Here is a 19166-nt window from a genome sequence, read left to right on the forward strand (position 1 = left end):
ATTGCCACCAAGCACCAATCAGCAATGCAACTGGAAAAAAACCCAGACCGAAAGGGGGAAAGGGTAAAGACAAATGAATTTGTATGGCTTGAGACTTCAGGGTGAGTCGGGAGGTCATTCCAGAGGTTACGCTTAAGGTAAATATGTCCTCAAATGGCGGGGCTCCTGAGGGCTCTGAAGACATTCAGACATTATAAGCAAGGTGGAAAGCTCAGGAACTTGGAATTTATGCTCCCCAGTGTGACAGAGTTAGTCTTTGTTGTAGGTGCCCTGCACATGCCTCTTCTACCCCTTCTATATTAACCTATAGTTAGTACTAGAGTTAATAGGTGTATGTCCAAGAGACTTAAATCTTTGGCCTGTCCATGTGCCAGTTGGGCCCTGAATCTTAGCAGATTAGCAACACCTATCTTCAGGTTCACTGGTCTCACCAAGGACAAGTAACAAGGAGATGATAATAGACAATGATCATCTCAAGGAACAGGAGAGTCTACAACTGCAAGCAAGATATTCCCATCCATCTGTCACATGGGATCTAAGCCCCCTCTCAAACGGAGATGGAGTGGGCATCACCATCCCAGAATCCTCAGGATTGGGGAATGAATGATGGACTAGAGTAGACTTACTGGTATTCTACTATAGACTTATTGTGATTCTAGCAATGGAAGAACTTTTTATCACTGATATGGAGGCAGTGGCCACTGGAGGTCCTGAGAAGAGGGAGAGGGGAAAATAGGTGTAATTTCGGGTATTTTGGGGAATGGAGAATTGTCCTGAATGACATTGCAATGACAGATACAGGCAATTATATATCTTGTAATAACTTACAAAAATGTACAGGAGAGAGTGCAAATTACAATGTAAATTATAATCCATGCTTAGTGGCAATCCTCTAAGATATGTTCATCTATTGTAGTAAATGCATCACACTAATGAAGGATGTTGCTAATGAAAGAAAATGTGGGAGGGCTAGGGAGCGGGCCATATGGGAAATCCCTATATTTTTTATGTAATATTTATGTAATCTAAGTATCTTTTTTAAAAAAATTAAAAGTATATTAAAAATGGCATATGCTATTAAATGTGTATTTCCTGACATGCAATTGTTTCGTAAATGATAAAACTTATTTTGAAATAAGTTTAAGTACCTTCATATTCTTGATGTGTCACAGTCATATTTAACATGTAATTCCAGGAATGTGCAATAGAAAATGGACAAAAATAATGTCTTTCATGCTTTATTGACCCCACCAAATTGTTTTACACACTGTAAACAGCCTTGTTATTTTAAAGTTCTAAACAAAACATTTTACTTTCCTCTTATTAATCTTCAATGGCTTCCATTACTTTTATAATAAAGACAAAAATCCTTGACATGATCTATAAAGTATTGCATGATTTGACTCCTTCAGATCTCATAAGTCTCATCTCTTGCTTCTCTTCCCCTTGTTCTCTGTGTTCTAGTCTTAATTGTCTTTCTTTTACTAACTCAAACATGCCATGTTCTTTCCAATGACAAGGTCTTTGCAAATGCTGCCAACCACCAATTCTACTTCTTCCCATCCTCATACCATCACCACTTCTTCTAGCAAGTCATCCTTCGTATCAAAGCTTGATCATTCCCTTGCCTCACACACTCCAACTCATCCTCACACAGATTACTCCAAGCCATCTTGTATTATATTTCCAGCATTGATAATTCTCATTAGAGTTCTTTGGACAATCGTAGTTAGGTAATTGTATAACTGGATTAGTATCTATTTCCCCTATAAATTTACAAACCTCCATAGAACAGATCTCATGTTTTGTTCAAAGCAATATCCCCAGAGCCCCAGTAGCTACTCAACAAATATTTGTTGAATGAAAAACAAAAGTGAGTAAATTCCAATAATTAGCACTCTCTCCAAACACTGATTTCATAACTCTTTAGTAAGTAAATTACTTACGTTGTATTAAGTGAAATAATTAATATTAAATTGTTTTTAGGTAATAAATATTCAATAAATTCCACAGCTTACTGTACATTAGTTTCCATGCTTATAATTACTAATTAAGAATCTCTAGCAAGCTTTGGGCATTTAAAACAATTCTAAGGATAAAAATTTTTGCAGGAATTTCACAAATTTAACATTTGCTAGATATAATATCACAGAAAAGTACATGACCTTTGTTTGTATGCAATCATTTATTGATTGATAACTCAAATGATTTAGCACTATTAAATATTTAATGAAGGTCTGCTATGAGCCACACATATTTCTAGATAAGGGAATTTAGAAGTCAATGTCCCAAGATCATAGACTTTCACTCTAGTGGAGAAAGAAAATCCAGATTCAGGAATCAAATAAGCAAGCGGTATACTTTCATGCTATGTAAGTGTTAGGATGAAATGGAAAGGCATTGTGATACCTAGAGGAGTCCATTTTAGGTGGAAGTGGTATATTATCTGGGGATGAAGTATTTGAAGCAGAGAGACAGTTAAGTTCAAAATCCATTATGTAAGGTAAAGTTTGGGATATTTAAGAACAAGCAAATTAAGTTATCAAAGATTATCATAAAAATAAAATGACTGCCATATACATTCTCAAATATTCAGGAATCTAATTGTAGGCTCTATTTCAGTGTTCTATACTTGTATAAATACCATGCTTTATTAGTTACAAAGTCACAGTATGTCTAGATATCTACCAAGACAGGATCTCCTCATTACTCTTCCCTTTAATAATTTTTCTGAATATTCTAAAAGTATATAACTGAAAATGAATTTTAAGGTAATTTTTCTAGTGAATGCTGTAACAGCATAACAGCATAATCCAGTAGATATTGGATTATGTTTGTGAATTGGTCTTTTCCTCTGGGCATATTAGATTATATTGGGTTCAGAGATTTCACGTTTACTAGATTGGGTCGTGTCAGTAGAATGTTGATCCCTGGCCCCTTTGGTGGGTGGGGACTCACAGAGAACCTGCACCGCATAGAAGGGAGGTTGGAGTTTTAGTATTGGAGCCCCAGAAAGTAAACACAGAGAAGCAGATATGTGAGGAAAGAGAGAAAGTTCCACTAGACACTGCAGAGGTCCCAGGAAGAGAGACAAGCGACTCACCTGGTACTCTACAGCTGGCCTTGTGGAGAGAGCACAGCAGATGAGCCTGAGAAAGAAGCCCCAGGAAGAGAGGAACCCAGGAAGCCTGAACCCTTGCAGACGTCAGCAGCCATCTTGCTCCCACCCATGGCAACAGATTTTGGTGAGAGAAGTAACTTATGCTTTATGGCCTGGTAACTGTGAGCTTCTATACCAAATAAATACTCTTTATAATACAGCCAACAGATTTATGGGATTTTACATCAGCACCCCTTTAGCTGACTAATACAAATGCCTGTCAAAAAATTCAATTGAATAACATTCTAATTGGAATTGCACAGAAATTTATACTTCAATATGGGGAATACTGACACTTTTATATGAAGACTTCCCATTTGAGAAGATGATATATTTGTTTAATTATTTAGATTCTCTTTTCATTTTCTTCATCATGATATTTTACTTTGTTCATGCAAAAACAACTCTGGTTCACTATATTGCTAATTTGTGTGGCTCTAGCTGTAAACTGTATCATCAGGGATTAAGTGATATGGGCTGTAAAATTGACTACCTGGATTGAAACCTGGTGTGATAGTTAGGCTCCTATGTCTACTTGGCCAGGTAAGGGTGCCCAGTTGTTTGGTCTAGCAAACACTGAGTTAACTGTAATGCAAAGGCATTTCATGGACTTTAATCACTGTGAGTTGACTGCATATATGGCTGATTAAATCTATATTCAGTTGAGGATACTGCCTTCAGCAATGAGTGAAGTCTCATCCAATCAGTTGAAAGCCTTTAAAGGAGAAGAGATTTCAGTATTCAGGGAGAGAATTCCCATCTCTACTTCAGAAAGACAGCATCTCATGAGGAACTTCTCTGGGGTCTCTGGCTAGCAGTCTGCCCTATGGAATTTTAACTTGTGCATCACCACGGTTACATAAGATAATTTTATAAAATCTCATACTATTTACAGATATCTCTTGTTGGTTCTGTTTCCTTAGAGAACCATAACACACCTAGTTTTGCCATTTCCTAGCTGTGTGAGCTTTTACAAATTAATTAAACCCTCTGCACTTCTATTTTCTGATATACACATGGGCAAAATAAAAATAGGATTATGTAAAAAATAGATGAAAATTTACATCATTGTTCCAGATTAATTTGACAACATCTTTTTTCATAGCTATTTTTAATTTTTTTATATTGTGTTATTTAGTTCTTCATTGTGGACTATGCTAAAATATCAACTAATTCTAAAATAAATATCTAAAAATACTAGGGTAGAAAATTCAGGAATTTAGGAATTTTAATTAAAACTGATGAGTCAAAGATTCATGTTAAAATGCCAACAATATGCATCATTTACATTTTGTCATATAATCCTCAATCCATCACATCTGTAATTTGCTAAATATAAGAATTTAGATTCTCTGTGTTTATTAAAGTAACTTTGTTCCCATTTGCCAATCAACCAGTCAGATCCTATTTTAACAATGATTTGTATTCAATGGTTTAGAAACCATATAAAACATCAACTAACAATATCTAACATATTTCATTTAAAACATCAAAAATCCCATTATTCAGTTTTATGATAAAAAGAGTAATTCCACATAAGCTTTCATTCAAGTTTTAATTGCTGTTTTTTTAATTACATGCCATTTTAAGTAATTAAATTGAATTTGTTTTTGATTTTTTTAACTCACATATCTAATAACATTTGTTACAAATATTTCTCCTTTATCAAAAAAAGAATCAAATTCAGTAAATAATATGCTTGGAAACAATGTATTTCAGTCCACAACATAAGAATATTAATTAAATAAATCAACAATAATGACAAAGCTTGCAGAAAGATGAATAAATATTTCATCTTATTAGTAATATAAACTGAGGGAAGACGTGATATATTGCAGAGGTGAACACTGAAAATAAAAGTAGTAATTAAGTTCCTTACTCTCAAAATAGACACTAAATTATTATCAGAAAATTCCACCTTAAACTCTAAACAGAAATAGGAGAAATTCAAAATAAAACAGTAATTTTTCAAAGAATGAATTATGTGTAAATATGTTATATTACTTGGAAATAAACTAAAACAATACAATGAGCTATTTGGTTGATACATAAATTAGATGAATACTGAAGGTGACTTTCTATACTCCAATTCTATTCTTTGAAATGTATCATCTATATAAAATTTTCAAAATTCAGTCTTTCTCTCTGTTTGAGGTCTTCTCTGTGAAAATTGTTATTATAATTAAAAATAAAGCATTTAAGGAAAAAAATACTACTTTGTGACTACTACTTCTTATAATATTACCAAGAATAAATTAAGGATTACAAGAGTCAATCAAATTAGATAGCATTGTTAGAAAAAATTTTCTATATGAGGTGTGACAGATTTCTAGTATGTTCAGTTTTGGCTTCAAACTGAAGTTTGAAAAACTACTAAAACTGTCTTTAGTGTACAACTGCTGGTGGATTAGTTTCAATTAAGTTATACCACATTGAACTCAATTACTTTAAGTTACAATTGTGAACGTGCATTTTAAATTTCAATCTAATGTTTAAAATCTGGATAGTTTCCATTAACGTTATTATAAGAACTACTGGCCTTTTTTTAAAACACCATTTCCTTCAAATGGTCTTAAGCTTTATAGATCTCATAACAAATGACAACACTGCCATCTAGTGCTTTATGACTATTCACTTAACATTTCTAGAAAGGAGCTTTATGACCATATGGTCTATATTGTACTACCCAATATGGTAGCCACTAGCAATTACTAGTGTGGCTACTAGTTGAAAAATCAATAGTTCAAATTGATACGTGTAATAAGTATAAAATGCAAATTATATTTCAAATAGTACAAAAACTTGATATCTCATTGATCTTTTTATTTTGATTACATGTTAACATATTAAATAAGATATATTATCAAAATTAATTTCATCTGTTTCATTCTACTTTTTTAACATAGGTTATAGAAAATTTACACATACATTGGGGCTCATAATATATATTGAATAGCACTGATCTAGAAGGAAAACTGTATTAATATTCAACATAAAATGCTTAAACATTTATATATTTCTGTATTTCTAAAAAAGGGATATAATTTATATAATGCGTCCATAATTCTAAACAGTAATTCCTTCGGGACACAATAAAAGGTTAAAAAAAAAGAGAGAATCAAAGAAGAATTTATAATTTTAAAAAATTAGACTTAAAAATAAGTTCCAATAAAATACATGATATTTGAAAGAAGGAAAATAAAAAGAATGAAAAAAAGTTACAGAATAAAGAGAATTTAAAGGACATGGCAATGGGACAATGTGAACATCAGTATGGATAATAACTTCAAATGGACTGAAACATTAAATATGTTTGAGTCCAGTGAGCATACAGCAATACAAAAATAAAAAGTTAACTGCTACCTTTGGAAGACAGTGAGCAAGCAATTCTTTATTCTGAAAATTGATAAATAAATAGAAATACTATAGCATTTATGTCTTTCTTATATAAACTCTAGCACTAAGTAACCAAATAGCTGATAAGAAGAAATTTATTTTTACAGAAATATGCTAACAAAAAATAAGAAATTAAAATAATTTTTGCAAACCCTAATATCAGTTACAAGCAAAATATTGAGTACCATTGTCTAAGAACATAAAATAAAAGAAGCAGACATTATGAACCTCTTCTAGGAGAAGAGTATATAACCACCTATGACATATTGTTTCTCCAAAAAATCATTTTCGAATCTGATTAAATTTCTAGATCAAGGTTTGCCAGTCTCAGCACTATTGACATTTTGAGTCAGATAATTCACTGTGAGAAGGCTGCCCTGTACAGCCTTCTCTGTACAGGATGTTTAGTAGCATTCCTGGCTACTACCTACGAGATTCCCAAAGCATAAACCCCTCTCCAAGTCCAAGCGGTTGCAATGAAAAATGTCTCCAGACACCAAATGTCATGGAGAACAAAAATACCTAAGGAAGATTTGGGAATTTTTATGTCACATATCAGTATAATTAGGAAAATATTAAAAGATGGTTCCTTACCAATACGTATATAAGAGAAGATAAATTTGAAGTCAGAAGCTTCAAAGAATATAATATTAATAAGAAAACCTTTCTGAATCACAAGCAAAAACAACAACAAAAAAGTATTTAAGGAAATTACTAAAGAAAAAAATGTAATTGATGAACTAGAAATCAAAATCAGTATAAAGGATGAACAAAACCTAAAGCTGAAGGGGAAAAAAAAGATGAACAATAAATAGATCACCAAACCAGAGACTTCAGTTGAATTTAGCTAGTCTTTAAAGCTCACATACCATTTTTAAACTATTCCTGTTATTTGAAATAAGACAGTAGTCTTTCAGAATTAATTTTAAAAGCTATCACCATAACTACGATATAAAGATTGAAAATAAAAAATTGCAGTCGAACATTATTTAATAAGTAAAATTAATATATAAAAAAAATCTAAATTCACTTAAATTGAAAAAAATTCTAAGTAATATAAGAAGTACTATTTAGAGTATCCCAATAATAATATGCCACGATTAAGTTTGGTTTACCCCAGATAAAAAGATATTTAACATTAGAAAAATCTATTAAAGCAATTTAGCCCTTAAGAAGGTAAAGGAAAAACAACAGTCCTTCATTATAAAATCTTATAGCACACTAAGATAGATAGGCATTCACTTAATCTGACAAGGGAATATTCCAGAAATTATAGCAAACACCCTATTAATGAAGATGTCTACTACTATCGCTTTGATTCAGCACTGAAACAGATACCCCAATCATTCCAAAAAACAGGTAAAAAAATTGAAAAGGAAGGAATAAAATTGTTCCTATTTGCAGGTAATATAATTAACCGCACTTAAAATTACAAGAAAATCTATCCGTGATTAAAATTAACAACAACATTCTGTGCAGATAATTAAAAGATCAATATACTAAAATAAATTTCATAGTATCAAATCAAACATACTTAGCAAACATAATTTGTAAAACATACAATTTAAAATAGCAATGAAAATATTAAGAAATAGAATATATTTTATACACCTAACAAAATATGTTCAACACCTGTACGAAAAAAATTTATAAAACATTATTGAGAAATTCTGGGACTAGCCAGATGGAATAACAAGAGCCTATTTTACCAATCAACCTGAAACAACCAAAAGTATAAAATATAGAAAATGATGACTTTTAAGACATTAGATATTAAGTATCAGAAAACTAATATTAATCCTTGAGAGACAGAAAAGAAATGAGGTGAACTGTGACTGCCCCAGGCTACTGGCCTGAGATAGTTTCTAGGCCTCAGAACGAAGACGGAATGCAGACTGAATGTGGCAGACTCCTTGAATTGAGTAGACAGGAGCTGAGAACCCAGGAAGAATAGCCACTACAGTTCACAAGGCAAGTCAAGACGAACCTTCTCTAAAGAACACCAGAGAGACCTTTCCATCATTCAGTTAGTTATTAATCAGTGCAAATGAGGAAATTAGACAAGGCTGGAGAAAAGACCACTGGAAAGACTGAAAGGTAACAGAATTTGGCACTCACACATGCCAGAAGTAATGCCTGTTCCTAAAAGGCAGTTTTGGAAAAATTGATGATTCACAGGGCATTGGGTTGAGTACATATAATGGTCTTGCCTTAGTAGTAAAGAATGATCACCCTCAATTGAACACTGCTCCAGTGCTGCCTAATAAATCTTAAAAGCAGGAAGACCCAAAAGGATTAAACTGTTCCCAAATAACTTAACTACACTCCAGAACAAATAATTGCCCAATATCCAAAGATACCAGACATGCAAAAAACAGGAAAAACAACCAATTATGAGGCAACAAATCGATAGAAACTACTCCAAAATGGATGCATTACAATTAGCAAAGAAGGACATTAAAATAGTTACTATAACTGTATTTTATATGTTCAAAAAATTACGTAGAGACATGGAATACATGAAAAGTACAAATAAAATTTCTAGGGATGAAAACTAAAATATACTAGATGGAAAATACACTAGATCAGATTAACAGTAGATAGTACTTTGAGAAGAAAATATTAGTGAACGGAAAGACACAGCAATAGAAATTATCCAAAATGAAACACAGAAAATAAGAGTATAATAACAACAACAAGGTAAAAGGCATCAATAAGCTGCAGCACAACTTCAGGTGGCCTAATATATAAGTACAGTCCCTGAAAGAGAGTAGATGTGGGAGAGAGGGTTAAATAGAAAAAAAAAAAAAAAATTAGTAAACATTGGCCAAAAGTTCTCCAATGTTGATGACAACTATAAACCCACAGATCCAAGGACAACAAACCCTAAGCACAAAAACAAAGAAAAAGAAGAAAAAGAGGTAGAAGAAGAAAGGGAGGAGGATGAATACAACAAACATATCATAATCAAATTGAACAAAGACAATGATAAACAAAAATCTTAAAAGAAGCCACAGGTAAAAAGCAAACAACATAAATCGGAATAAAGATGAAAATGAGTACAAATATTTGTTTGGAAACAATACATACAAGAAGAGAGTGGAGCAACATCTTTAAAGTAATAAAAGAAGAAAGAAAGAAAAAAACGTTAACAACATATCCTATACCCAGCAAAGATATTTTCAAAAGTAAGGACATTTTAGACATACAAAAGTAGAAAGAATTCACCACCAACAAGCCATCACTACCAACAATGGTAAAGGAAATCCTTCAGGCAGAAGTAAAGTAACAGCACATGGAAACATGGATTTACAGAAAGGAACTTGGGCACTGGAAATAAATTCACATGGGAAAATATGGTAAGCAGAATTCTAAAATGCTCTCCAATGAAGGTACCCTTGTTTAATCCCCTCCCTTTTGAGTGTGGGTAAAACATGTGAATATGAGATATATCTCCCATGATTAAGCTGTTAGATGGCAAAAAGGAGATTATCCTGATTTGCACTGACACAATCAAGTGAGAAAATAAAAAGCAGAGAGATTTCTCTGGCTGCTTACAAAGTCAGAAAGACATGCTCTGGATAGCCTAAAAGAAAGCAAATATCTGGGGGTAACATATGAAAAACCACAGGAGGCTTCTAGGAACTAAGAGCAGTTCCCAGGTGACAGCTAGCAGGAAAACAGGGACTTTGATCCTACAGTGGCGAAGAAATTAATTCTGCTTTTAACCAGTGAGTTAGAAAGTGGACTCAGAGTCACAAATCAGAACTGCTGACTCTGCTGATCCTTGATGTCAGCCTTTTGATACTTTCAACTGAGAATACAGGCACATCGTGCCAGCTTGAAAGGAAAGAGAGAATATGAAACGAAAGGAAGCTGTTAGATGCCCCAAAATTCTATGGCAAGAAGTAGGTTGATAAAACGGCCCAGCTGCAAACATGTACTACTTTGATGGAAAAAAAGAATGACTCAGATAAGGGAGCCAAGTAACACAAAGGTATTCCCAGACTTTGACACATAACCAGTAAAAAGCCAACATTTCTTCTGCTGGATCTCAAAACTTATGTCATTGACCAGTGACTCCTTTCTATCTTTCATTCCCCTCCAATCCTCTTTTGAACTTGAATTTCTATAGCTGTTATCCTACGCCTGATCAGCCATTGTACGTTGACAGTGTTGAGAGCAGATAATTTGTCTTCTTATTGCTACACATCCATTATAGAGAGGAATTGTGCCCCCAAATGGACAAAACCCAGAAACCTCATTGACAGCTTATGTGATAAGAATTTGAATTTTGATCTAAAAAGATTTAGATGAGAATTTGGAGTAAACTATTGTTTAATGGGATGAGATTTGGGTGGATCTTGAGATAGGGTAAATATATTTTGTAAGTGGGATGGACATGGTTAATTTGGGGTCAACAGGAGGACTGCGATAGGCAGAATGCAAAATGACGCCCAATGACCCTAACTCATGTATAACATTATCCTTCCCTTTGAGTATCACTGGAACCTGTGAATATGGTGATAAATAATTCTCATGTGATCATGTTAGATTACATAGCAAATGGGAAATCATCCTGGGTAAGTTATAAAATAATCTGAAACTAATAATACAAACCACTTATTTAAAACAAAAAAAAAATTCAGATACTTACAATAACATGTGCCTCTAAGTGGATTACCAACATAGCGATTTTCAGAGTCACACCTGCAGAAATATAAAAATACATTTACTATTAATGTAATTCAAAAGCTTTATATTTTTCTTCAAGCAAAAAAGTATTTAAACTCTATATTAAGAAGACAGTTTTAAAACTATAAAGTTAATTGAAAGTTTTAAAAGCAAAGCTTCAAAGGAACTGTAAAAAGCCCAACTATGAACATAAGCAAGAGAAGAAATAAAGAAAATAAACATAAAAAAGACAAATAGAGATGTGACAAAGCAGATGGGATAGAATTATGAGCATAGGGATGTGGATTCTCTCTTAATAATGTGAGGAGAATTGAAAGGATGTATAAAAATATAGAGGCTGTTTTTAGGTAGGGCAAGAAATTTAAGAGAATTCATAAATCCACATCATTTTCTTATTTGTGATAGTCATTGAAATTAATGTAATTTTTTCCAGTTTCTCCCAATGAATCTGTATAAAAGAGACTTTCTTTATTTAGAGTATAGAAAAGCTTTCTCTAAAGAAACCAACCCAAACAAACTGGAATGATATGAGTTAAATTCAGAAACTCAAACTAAGAATTCACATAAGCAGTTTATAAGAAATGAAGGAATATATAGGTGCATTCAAAATCATGAACACTAAGTTACATTAAATAAAGTGAAAAAATATGATTAGCTATAGCAATGGGAAGATATGATAAGTATTTTCAAAATTTCTGAAGTTCACATTTTTCAATTCATTTTCAAAATTAAGTTGAAATGACTAATTGGTATCTAGTAAAGATACAGCTTGGTTTTGCATAGTGCCACTTTGGGAACACTCTTCATAATAAATTATTTCAAAATGTATACACCAGTCAAATATTGTACAAAGTAACAATATTTGAATTATATGTATAAGATTAAAGAGATGAGAAAGACCTATAGAAAAATGTTTTTAATTTTAATAAAGTTAATTAGAACTGAGGAATAATTTTAGTACATATATTAGTACATATATCAACACAATGTAGTATTAATCAATAATTTAAAAAATAAGCTATCACTATGAAAAGACAGAGTAGCATTAAATGCATATTGCTAGGTCAAAGAAGTCCATGTGAAAAAGCTACATGATTCTAACTATGTGACATTCTGGAAAAGGCAAAATTATAGAGACAGTAAAAAGATCAGTGGTTGCAAGGAGCTTAGTGCAAGTGAAGAAGGATAAAGAGGTGAATGAAGCACATGGCATTTTAAGGCAATGAAACTATTTTGTATCATACTGTTACGATGAATACATAACGTCATGCATTTGTAAAAACCCATAGAATGGTACAAGACAAATAGTAAACCTTAATGTAAACTCTGGACTTCAGTTAGTCATATTGAAAAAATATTGGGTCATCAATTCTAACAAATGTACCACACTAATGCAAGATGTTAATAATAGGATAAACTGTGTGCAGGAGAGAGAAGAGGTATATGGCAACTCTATGTTCCACACAATTTTCCTGTATTCCTGAAAGTGCTCAAGAAAATTAAAACCTATTTAAAAATTGAGATATGCAAGATATGGTGCTATTTGAGTACTGAAAGAGAAAAGAGAGAGAGAGAGATGGAGAAGTAATATTTGAAGAGTAATGGTGAAAGTTTCTGAAACCTCAACCCTATAAATGAATTTAAAAAAATCATATCTAGGCATATCAGGGTAAAATTGGCCTTTTTTACTTTTAGGAGTTACCAGGGATTGAAGCCAGGATCTAGTATAAGGGAAGCAAGCACTCAATCCCTAAACTACATCCACTCCCTAGTTCTATATCTTTTAAAGAAGTTGGACAAGAAGTAAAAACATTCATACAGAGAAAAATCCAGGAGCAATTGGCCATCTTGGTGAATGCTATTTAATAAATGAGGAAGTAAAGAATTCCTAAACAGGACCCCAAAAAAGTACTAGCACAGAGAAAAGATAATGTTTTGAATTATGTTAAAATTCAGATCTTTTCTTCATTAAAAGATATGCAAAACAGTGTTAAAATCCAAACCACAAAGTGATATTTGCTACACATATCACCAAAAAAATACTTGTGTCAAGAATGTATAAAACATTACTACAAATGATGAAGTAAAAGAGAATCCAATAGGAAAATCACAAGAAACTTCAAGGAACACTACTTCATAAAAAGAAAATCAATTGGCAATTAAGCATATTAAAAAGTGATTAAACTCTTTAGTTATTAAATGCTTTATAATACCAAGTACAGCATTAAGAGCAGACATACAGCCTTGCAGGAAATACAACTTTACATAACCACTTTAAAAACTGTTAATCTTCTTAAGTTAAAAATATGGGCAGCCATTAAATACCCAATAAAACTGTATGCACTTGTGATCCAGGATATATATACACACACACACACACAAACACTATTAAAAGCATTAGGTGTAACAATAAACAATTTTCTACCAAATGTCCAGCAAAAGAATTAATAATTAAGAGTAAGTAAATAAAATAACCTACAGACCGAAATGGATTGAATTACAGTACATGGGTATGAAAACGTGAATGAATCTCAAAACACATCTTCAAGATCTTGTGGCAGGCTTTAGTTCCTTAAACCTTACACCCAAAGCATGAGCAACAAAAGAAAAAAAGATAAATTGAACTTTCCCAAAATTAAACACTTTTTCACCTCAAAGGACTCTGTCAGATGTGCGAAAAGGTAGCCGATTCAATGGGAGACAATATTTAGCAATCACATATCTGATAAGGGTTTAATATCCATGATACAAAAAGAAATCATACAATTCAACAATAAAAAGAGAAACTAACCGATTAAAAAGCAGGCAGAAGCTTGAAAAGGCAATTGTCCAAAGAAGAAATACAAATGGCAAAGAAATACATGAAAAAATGTTCTATACCACTAGCAATTAGGAAAATGCAAATCAAACTACAATGAGATATTTCACACCAATTAGACCTGGCCTCTATTAAAAAGTCAAAAACTGTAAATGATGGAGAAGACATGGAGAGAGAGGAATGCTTATTCACTGTTGATAGAAATGTAGAATACAGTCACTGTGGAGGACCGTTTGGCAGTTCCTAAGGAAATGGAATATAGACTTGCCATGGGGCCTGGCAATATCATTCCTAGGTTTATACCAAGAAGAACTGAGAGCAGTGACTCGAATAGGCATCTGCACAATGATGTTCATAGTGGCATGATTCATGATAGCCAAAAGTTGGAAACAACCCAAGTGTCCATCAACTGATGAATGGATAAACAAACTGTGGTGTATATACAGTACAAAGTCATGAAGCATAAAACAATATGGATGAACCTGGAGGACATTATGTTGAGTGAAGCAAGCCAGGCACAAAAAGACCAATAATGTATGACTGCACTATTATGCTACATATATTATGTAAACTCATAGAATTAATAATTAGAATATAGGTCACCAGGACATAGAATGAGGGTAGAGAATGGAAATCTGATGGTTAATCTGTGCAGAATTGGTTAAAAGGTTGTTTGTAAATCTTTGGAAATAAATGACACGGTGAGAGCACGTCATGCTGTTTGTGATTAGCAGAGCTATTATATGGGTATGACAGTGGCTGAAAGGGAAAGCCTAAGGACATTCATATTACTAGAAGGAAGCTAAAAAATGTAAAATGGGGTACTAAAACAGTGAAACCTCATGTAAATATGAATATACATGATATTATATATATAATACGTTTTACAAAATATAAATACATATATACTAGAGAGAAGGAAACAGAATAGCAGCTATGTATGGTAGGGGAAGCATAGAGAGATTGAAAGTGATAAGTTTTGTTTGGTTGGGTGATTGGATGGGTTTCTGTTTATTATTATTACTACTATTGGAATAATAAAAATGCTCTGAAAATTATTGGAGTGATGAATGCACAGCTACGTGATTATACGGAATAACACTGATTGTACACTTAGGATGGATTTATGCTCTATTAATACGTATCAATAAAATTGATTTGTTAAAGGATATAGATTATCTTGCACTGTGAATGGATCTTTTATACAAGCAAGATAGGTATCAAAGGATGAAAAGTTCACTGGTGTGGCTGCAGATTACACATTGCAATTTATATGGAATTACAAGTGGTCTCAAAAACAACCTTGTTGGATGTCTCACATTTCAAAATTTTTGAAACTTATTACAAAGCTATATTAATCAAAACAGTGTGATGCTGGAAGACAAGTCAAATAGACCAATGGAATAGAGCTGAGAGTTGAGGAATAAACGCATATATCTATGGCTAATTCATTTTTTGAGGGTGCCAAGCCCATTCAATGAGGAAAGAATGGTCTTATCAACAAATGAAGCTGGAAAAACTGGATACCACATGCAAAAGTATGAAGGTGCACACCTTCCTTATACCATATATAAAAATGAACTTAAGTACAAAATCTCAAACCATACAACTCTTAGAAGAAACGTAGGGGGAAATCTTCAGGAACTTCTATTAGGCAAATGGTTTCTTAGATATTACACCAAAGGCACAAAGAAAAGAGCTCCAATGAAGTTAAAAACTTCAGAGAGTCAAAGGATTTTATCAAGAAAATGAAAAAGTAAACCTAAAGAATAGAAGCAAATATTTTTATGCAAATGAAAACCACAATGGAATACTACTTCATACCCACTAGGATGGCTATTATGTAAAAAACAAACTTAACAGTTGTGGTGGTTTTAAACTGAACGTACCCCAGAAAAAACAAATAAAAAATACATGGTCTGGGAAGTGAATGTAGTTCAATCGAATGGGCTCCCATCTACCATACAAGTTTGCATCCCGGGGCCTCCTTGTGAGGGCAAGCTGGCCAGCACCCATGGAGAGTTGACAGCCAGCCTGCAGAGAGCTGGTGCAGCAAGATGATGCAACAAAGGGAGACAAGCAGACACAGAAGAACGGCCAGCGAATGGATACAGAGAGCAGACAGCAAGCAAGAGGCAAGGGGTGGAGCGGGGAGGAGGGGGAGGCCCCCCCCGGGGGGAAATAAATAAATAAAATAAACTTTAAAAAAAAACAGCGGCATGGTCTTAAACTTAATCCATTCCTGTGGGTGTGAACCCATTATAAGTAGTTCTTGATGAGATTACTTCAGTTAAGGTGGGCCAACCTCAATCAGGATGGGTCTTAATCCCATTACTGGAGTCCTTTATAAGAAGAATGAAATTCAGATACACATAGAAAAAAAGTGAGAGGAAGCAACCAGTAGCTGAACATCAAAAGAACCTAAAAGAGAAGGAAGAGACCAGGAGATGCCACCATGTGCTTTGTCATGTAGCAAACTAAAGACAAAGGATCACTAGTAGCCTGCCTCAGCATGCCCCACTATTCTTGGAGAAAGCATAGCTTTGATGATGCCTTGATTTGGAATTTTTTCCTAATCTCAGCTGTGAGCAAATAAATTCCCATTGTTTAATCTGACCCACTCTATGGTATTTGCTTGAGCAGCCTAGGAAGCTGAAACACAAAAGTTGGCAAGGATGTGGAGAAATTGGAACTCTTGTACACTGCTGGCAGCAATGTAAAATGGTATAACTTGCTGTTGAAAAATTGTTTGGTGGTCCCTAAAAATACTAAATATATATTTAAAATATGACCCAGCAATTCATTCCTTGCTACATACCATAAAAATTGAAAGCAGAAACTCAAAGAGATACCTGTATATTATTGTTCATAGCAGCATTATTAATACAATAGCCAAAAAGTAGAAACAACCCCAGTGTCCACTGACACATGAATGGATAAACAAAAGGTGTATGGATACTACTTAGTCAAAAAAACAAATGTAGTTCTTTTTTTTTTTTTTTTTTTTTAAAGATTTATTTAATTTTCCCCCCTCCCCTGGTTGTCTGTTCTTGGTGTCTGTTTGCTGCGTCTTGTTTCTTTGTCCGCTTCTGTTGTCGTCAGCGCACAGGAAGTGTGGGCGGCGCCATTCCTGGGCAGGCTGCTCTCTCTTTTTCACGCTGGGCGGCTTTCCTCACGGGCGCACTCCTTGCGCGTGGGGCTCCCCCACGCGGGGGACACCCTTGCGTGGCACGGCACTCCTTGCGCGCATCAGCACTGCACATGGCCAGCTCCACACGGGTCAAGGAGGCCCGGGGTTTGAACCGCGGACCTCCCATATGGTAGACGGACGCCCTAACCACTGGGCCAAAGTCCGTTTCCCCAAATGTAGTTCTGATACATGCAATAACATGGATAAAACTGAAAACATTATGCCAAGTGAAACAAGCCAGACACAAAAGAACAAATATTACATGATTCCACTGACATACAATAACTAGAATATGCAAATTCATAAAAGACAGACAGTAGAATACAGGTTACCAGGGACAGGGTGTCAGGGCAGGGGGACTGAGTAGTTATTGCTTAAAGATTAAAGGATTTCTTTCCGGGGTAAGCAAAGTTTTAGTGATGGAAGGCAGTGATACTAATACATAATTACAAAAACAATGCCACTGAATTATACACTTAAAAATGATTTAAAAAGGGGAACAGATGTGGCTTAAGCAGTTGAGCACCTGCCTCCCACACAGTAGGTCCTGTGTTCGGTTCCTGGTGCCTCCTAAGGAAGACAAATAAATAATGAGCAGACAATGAGCAGACATCTAGTAAAAACAATGAGCAGACAATGAGAAAAAAGCAGATGAGAAAATCAAAATGAGCAGGGAATGGATACTGGTCAAGCAATTGAGCACCCACCTCCCACATGGGAGGTTTGAGTTCAGTTCCCAGTACCTCCTAAAGAAAAAAAGGCAAGGAGCAAAAACAAAAAGCAGACAACAAGCACAAGCACAGCAAAAACAATGAGCAAAGAACAATGAGCAAACAGATCAGGGAGCCATCTGGGGTGGGAGAGAATGGTTAAAATGGCAAATATTATGTTCTATATTTGTTACCACAATTTTTTTAAAAAGTAACACTTGTCAATTTTTCATATAATATAAAAAAAGAATAGCTACAATTGTCTAAAAAGAAGTAAAAAAATTCAAAATTCCCTTTTTCACCAACATATCTACAAGGCCAGATTTTGTTACACAGTTGAATATAGTATAGTTTGACAAAAGCATTTGTGCAAACATAAAAGGATGAAATTCTTCTCACTATTTTTGTACTGAAATATATATTTATTCTTTTAAAAATGAGTTATTTATTTTAATATATAAGTTTATACTGGAGAGCACAAACTCCAAAGTAGGGCCCACTGACTTCAGAGTTTGTGCTCCCCAGTGTGAAAGAGTTGGACTCAGTTGTATTTTCCTTACACATGGCTCTGCTGCCCCTCTCTGTGAACTTATGGTTAGTAGTAAAGTTGATATTTTTATGTCCAACAGACTTAAATCTTTGGGCTGTCCATGTGATGGACTAGAGTAGACTTACAGTTGTTCTACTGAAGATTTGTTGTGATCCTAGCAATGGAAGAACTTTTATCATGGAAGTGGAGGCAGTGGCCACTGGAGGTTCTGAGCAAAGGGAGAGGGAAAAATAGGTGTCATTTGGAGGCATTTTCAGGACTTGAGAATTATCCTAAATGACACTGCAATGACAGATACAGGCCATTGTATATCTTGTAATAACTTGAAAAAGTCTGCAGCAGAGAGTGTAAACTACAATGTAAACTATAATCATTGCTTAGTGGCAATGTTCCAAGATGTGTTCACCATTTGTGGCAAATGTACCATACTAATGTAGGATGTTGTTGATGTGAGAAAATGTGGGATGGGTAGGAAGTGGGGCATATAGGAGTCCCCTATATTTTTTTGTGACATTTATGTAATTTAAGTTTCTTTAAAAAATAAAAAAGTAAAAAATATGTTCATAATTTAAGTTAAATATTTTTCAATGTCTCATTTTAAATTTATAATACAGTAAATATTGATTGATATGAACCACATAAACAAA

General features: G+C 33.9%; 1 protein-coding gene across 7 annotated transcripts in view; it reads right to left on the minus strand.

The window, feature by feature from the left end:
- ATRNL1 (attractin like 1) overlaps positions 1–19166 on the minus strand; it is an 899374-nt gene that overhangs the window by 557633 nt on the left and 322575 nt on the right. For all 7 annotated transcript variants that reach the window (XR_011648991.1, XM_058298321.1, XM_058298320.2 and 4 more), the window contains one exon: positions 11214–11266. Coding sequence is in view for 6 of the 7 variants with exons in the window: in XM_058298321.1 (XP_058154304.1) it covers positions 11214–11266 (53 nt within the window). In the remaining variant the exon portion in view is untranslated. The remainder of the gene's footprint in view (positions 1–11213; positions 11267–19166) is intronic.

Source organism: Dasypus novemcinctus, chromosome 6 (genome assembly GCF_030445035.2).
Source record: "Dasypus novemcinctus isolate mDasNov1 chromosome 6, mDasNov1.1.hap2, whole genome shotgun sequence".
NCBI classification, from domain to species: domain Eukaryota; kingdom Metazoa; phylum Chordata; class Mammalia; order Cingulata; family Dasypodidae; genus Dasypus; species Dasypus novemcinctus.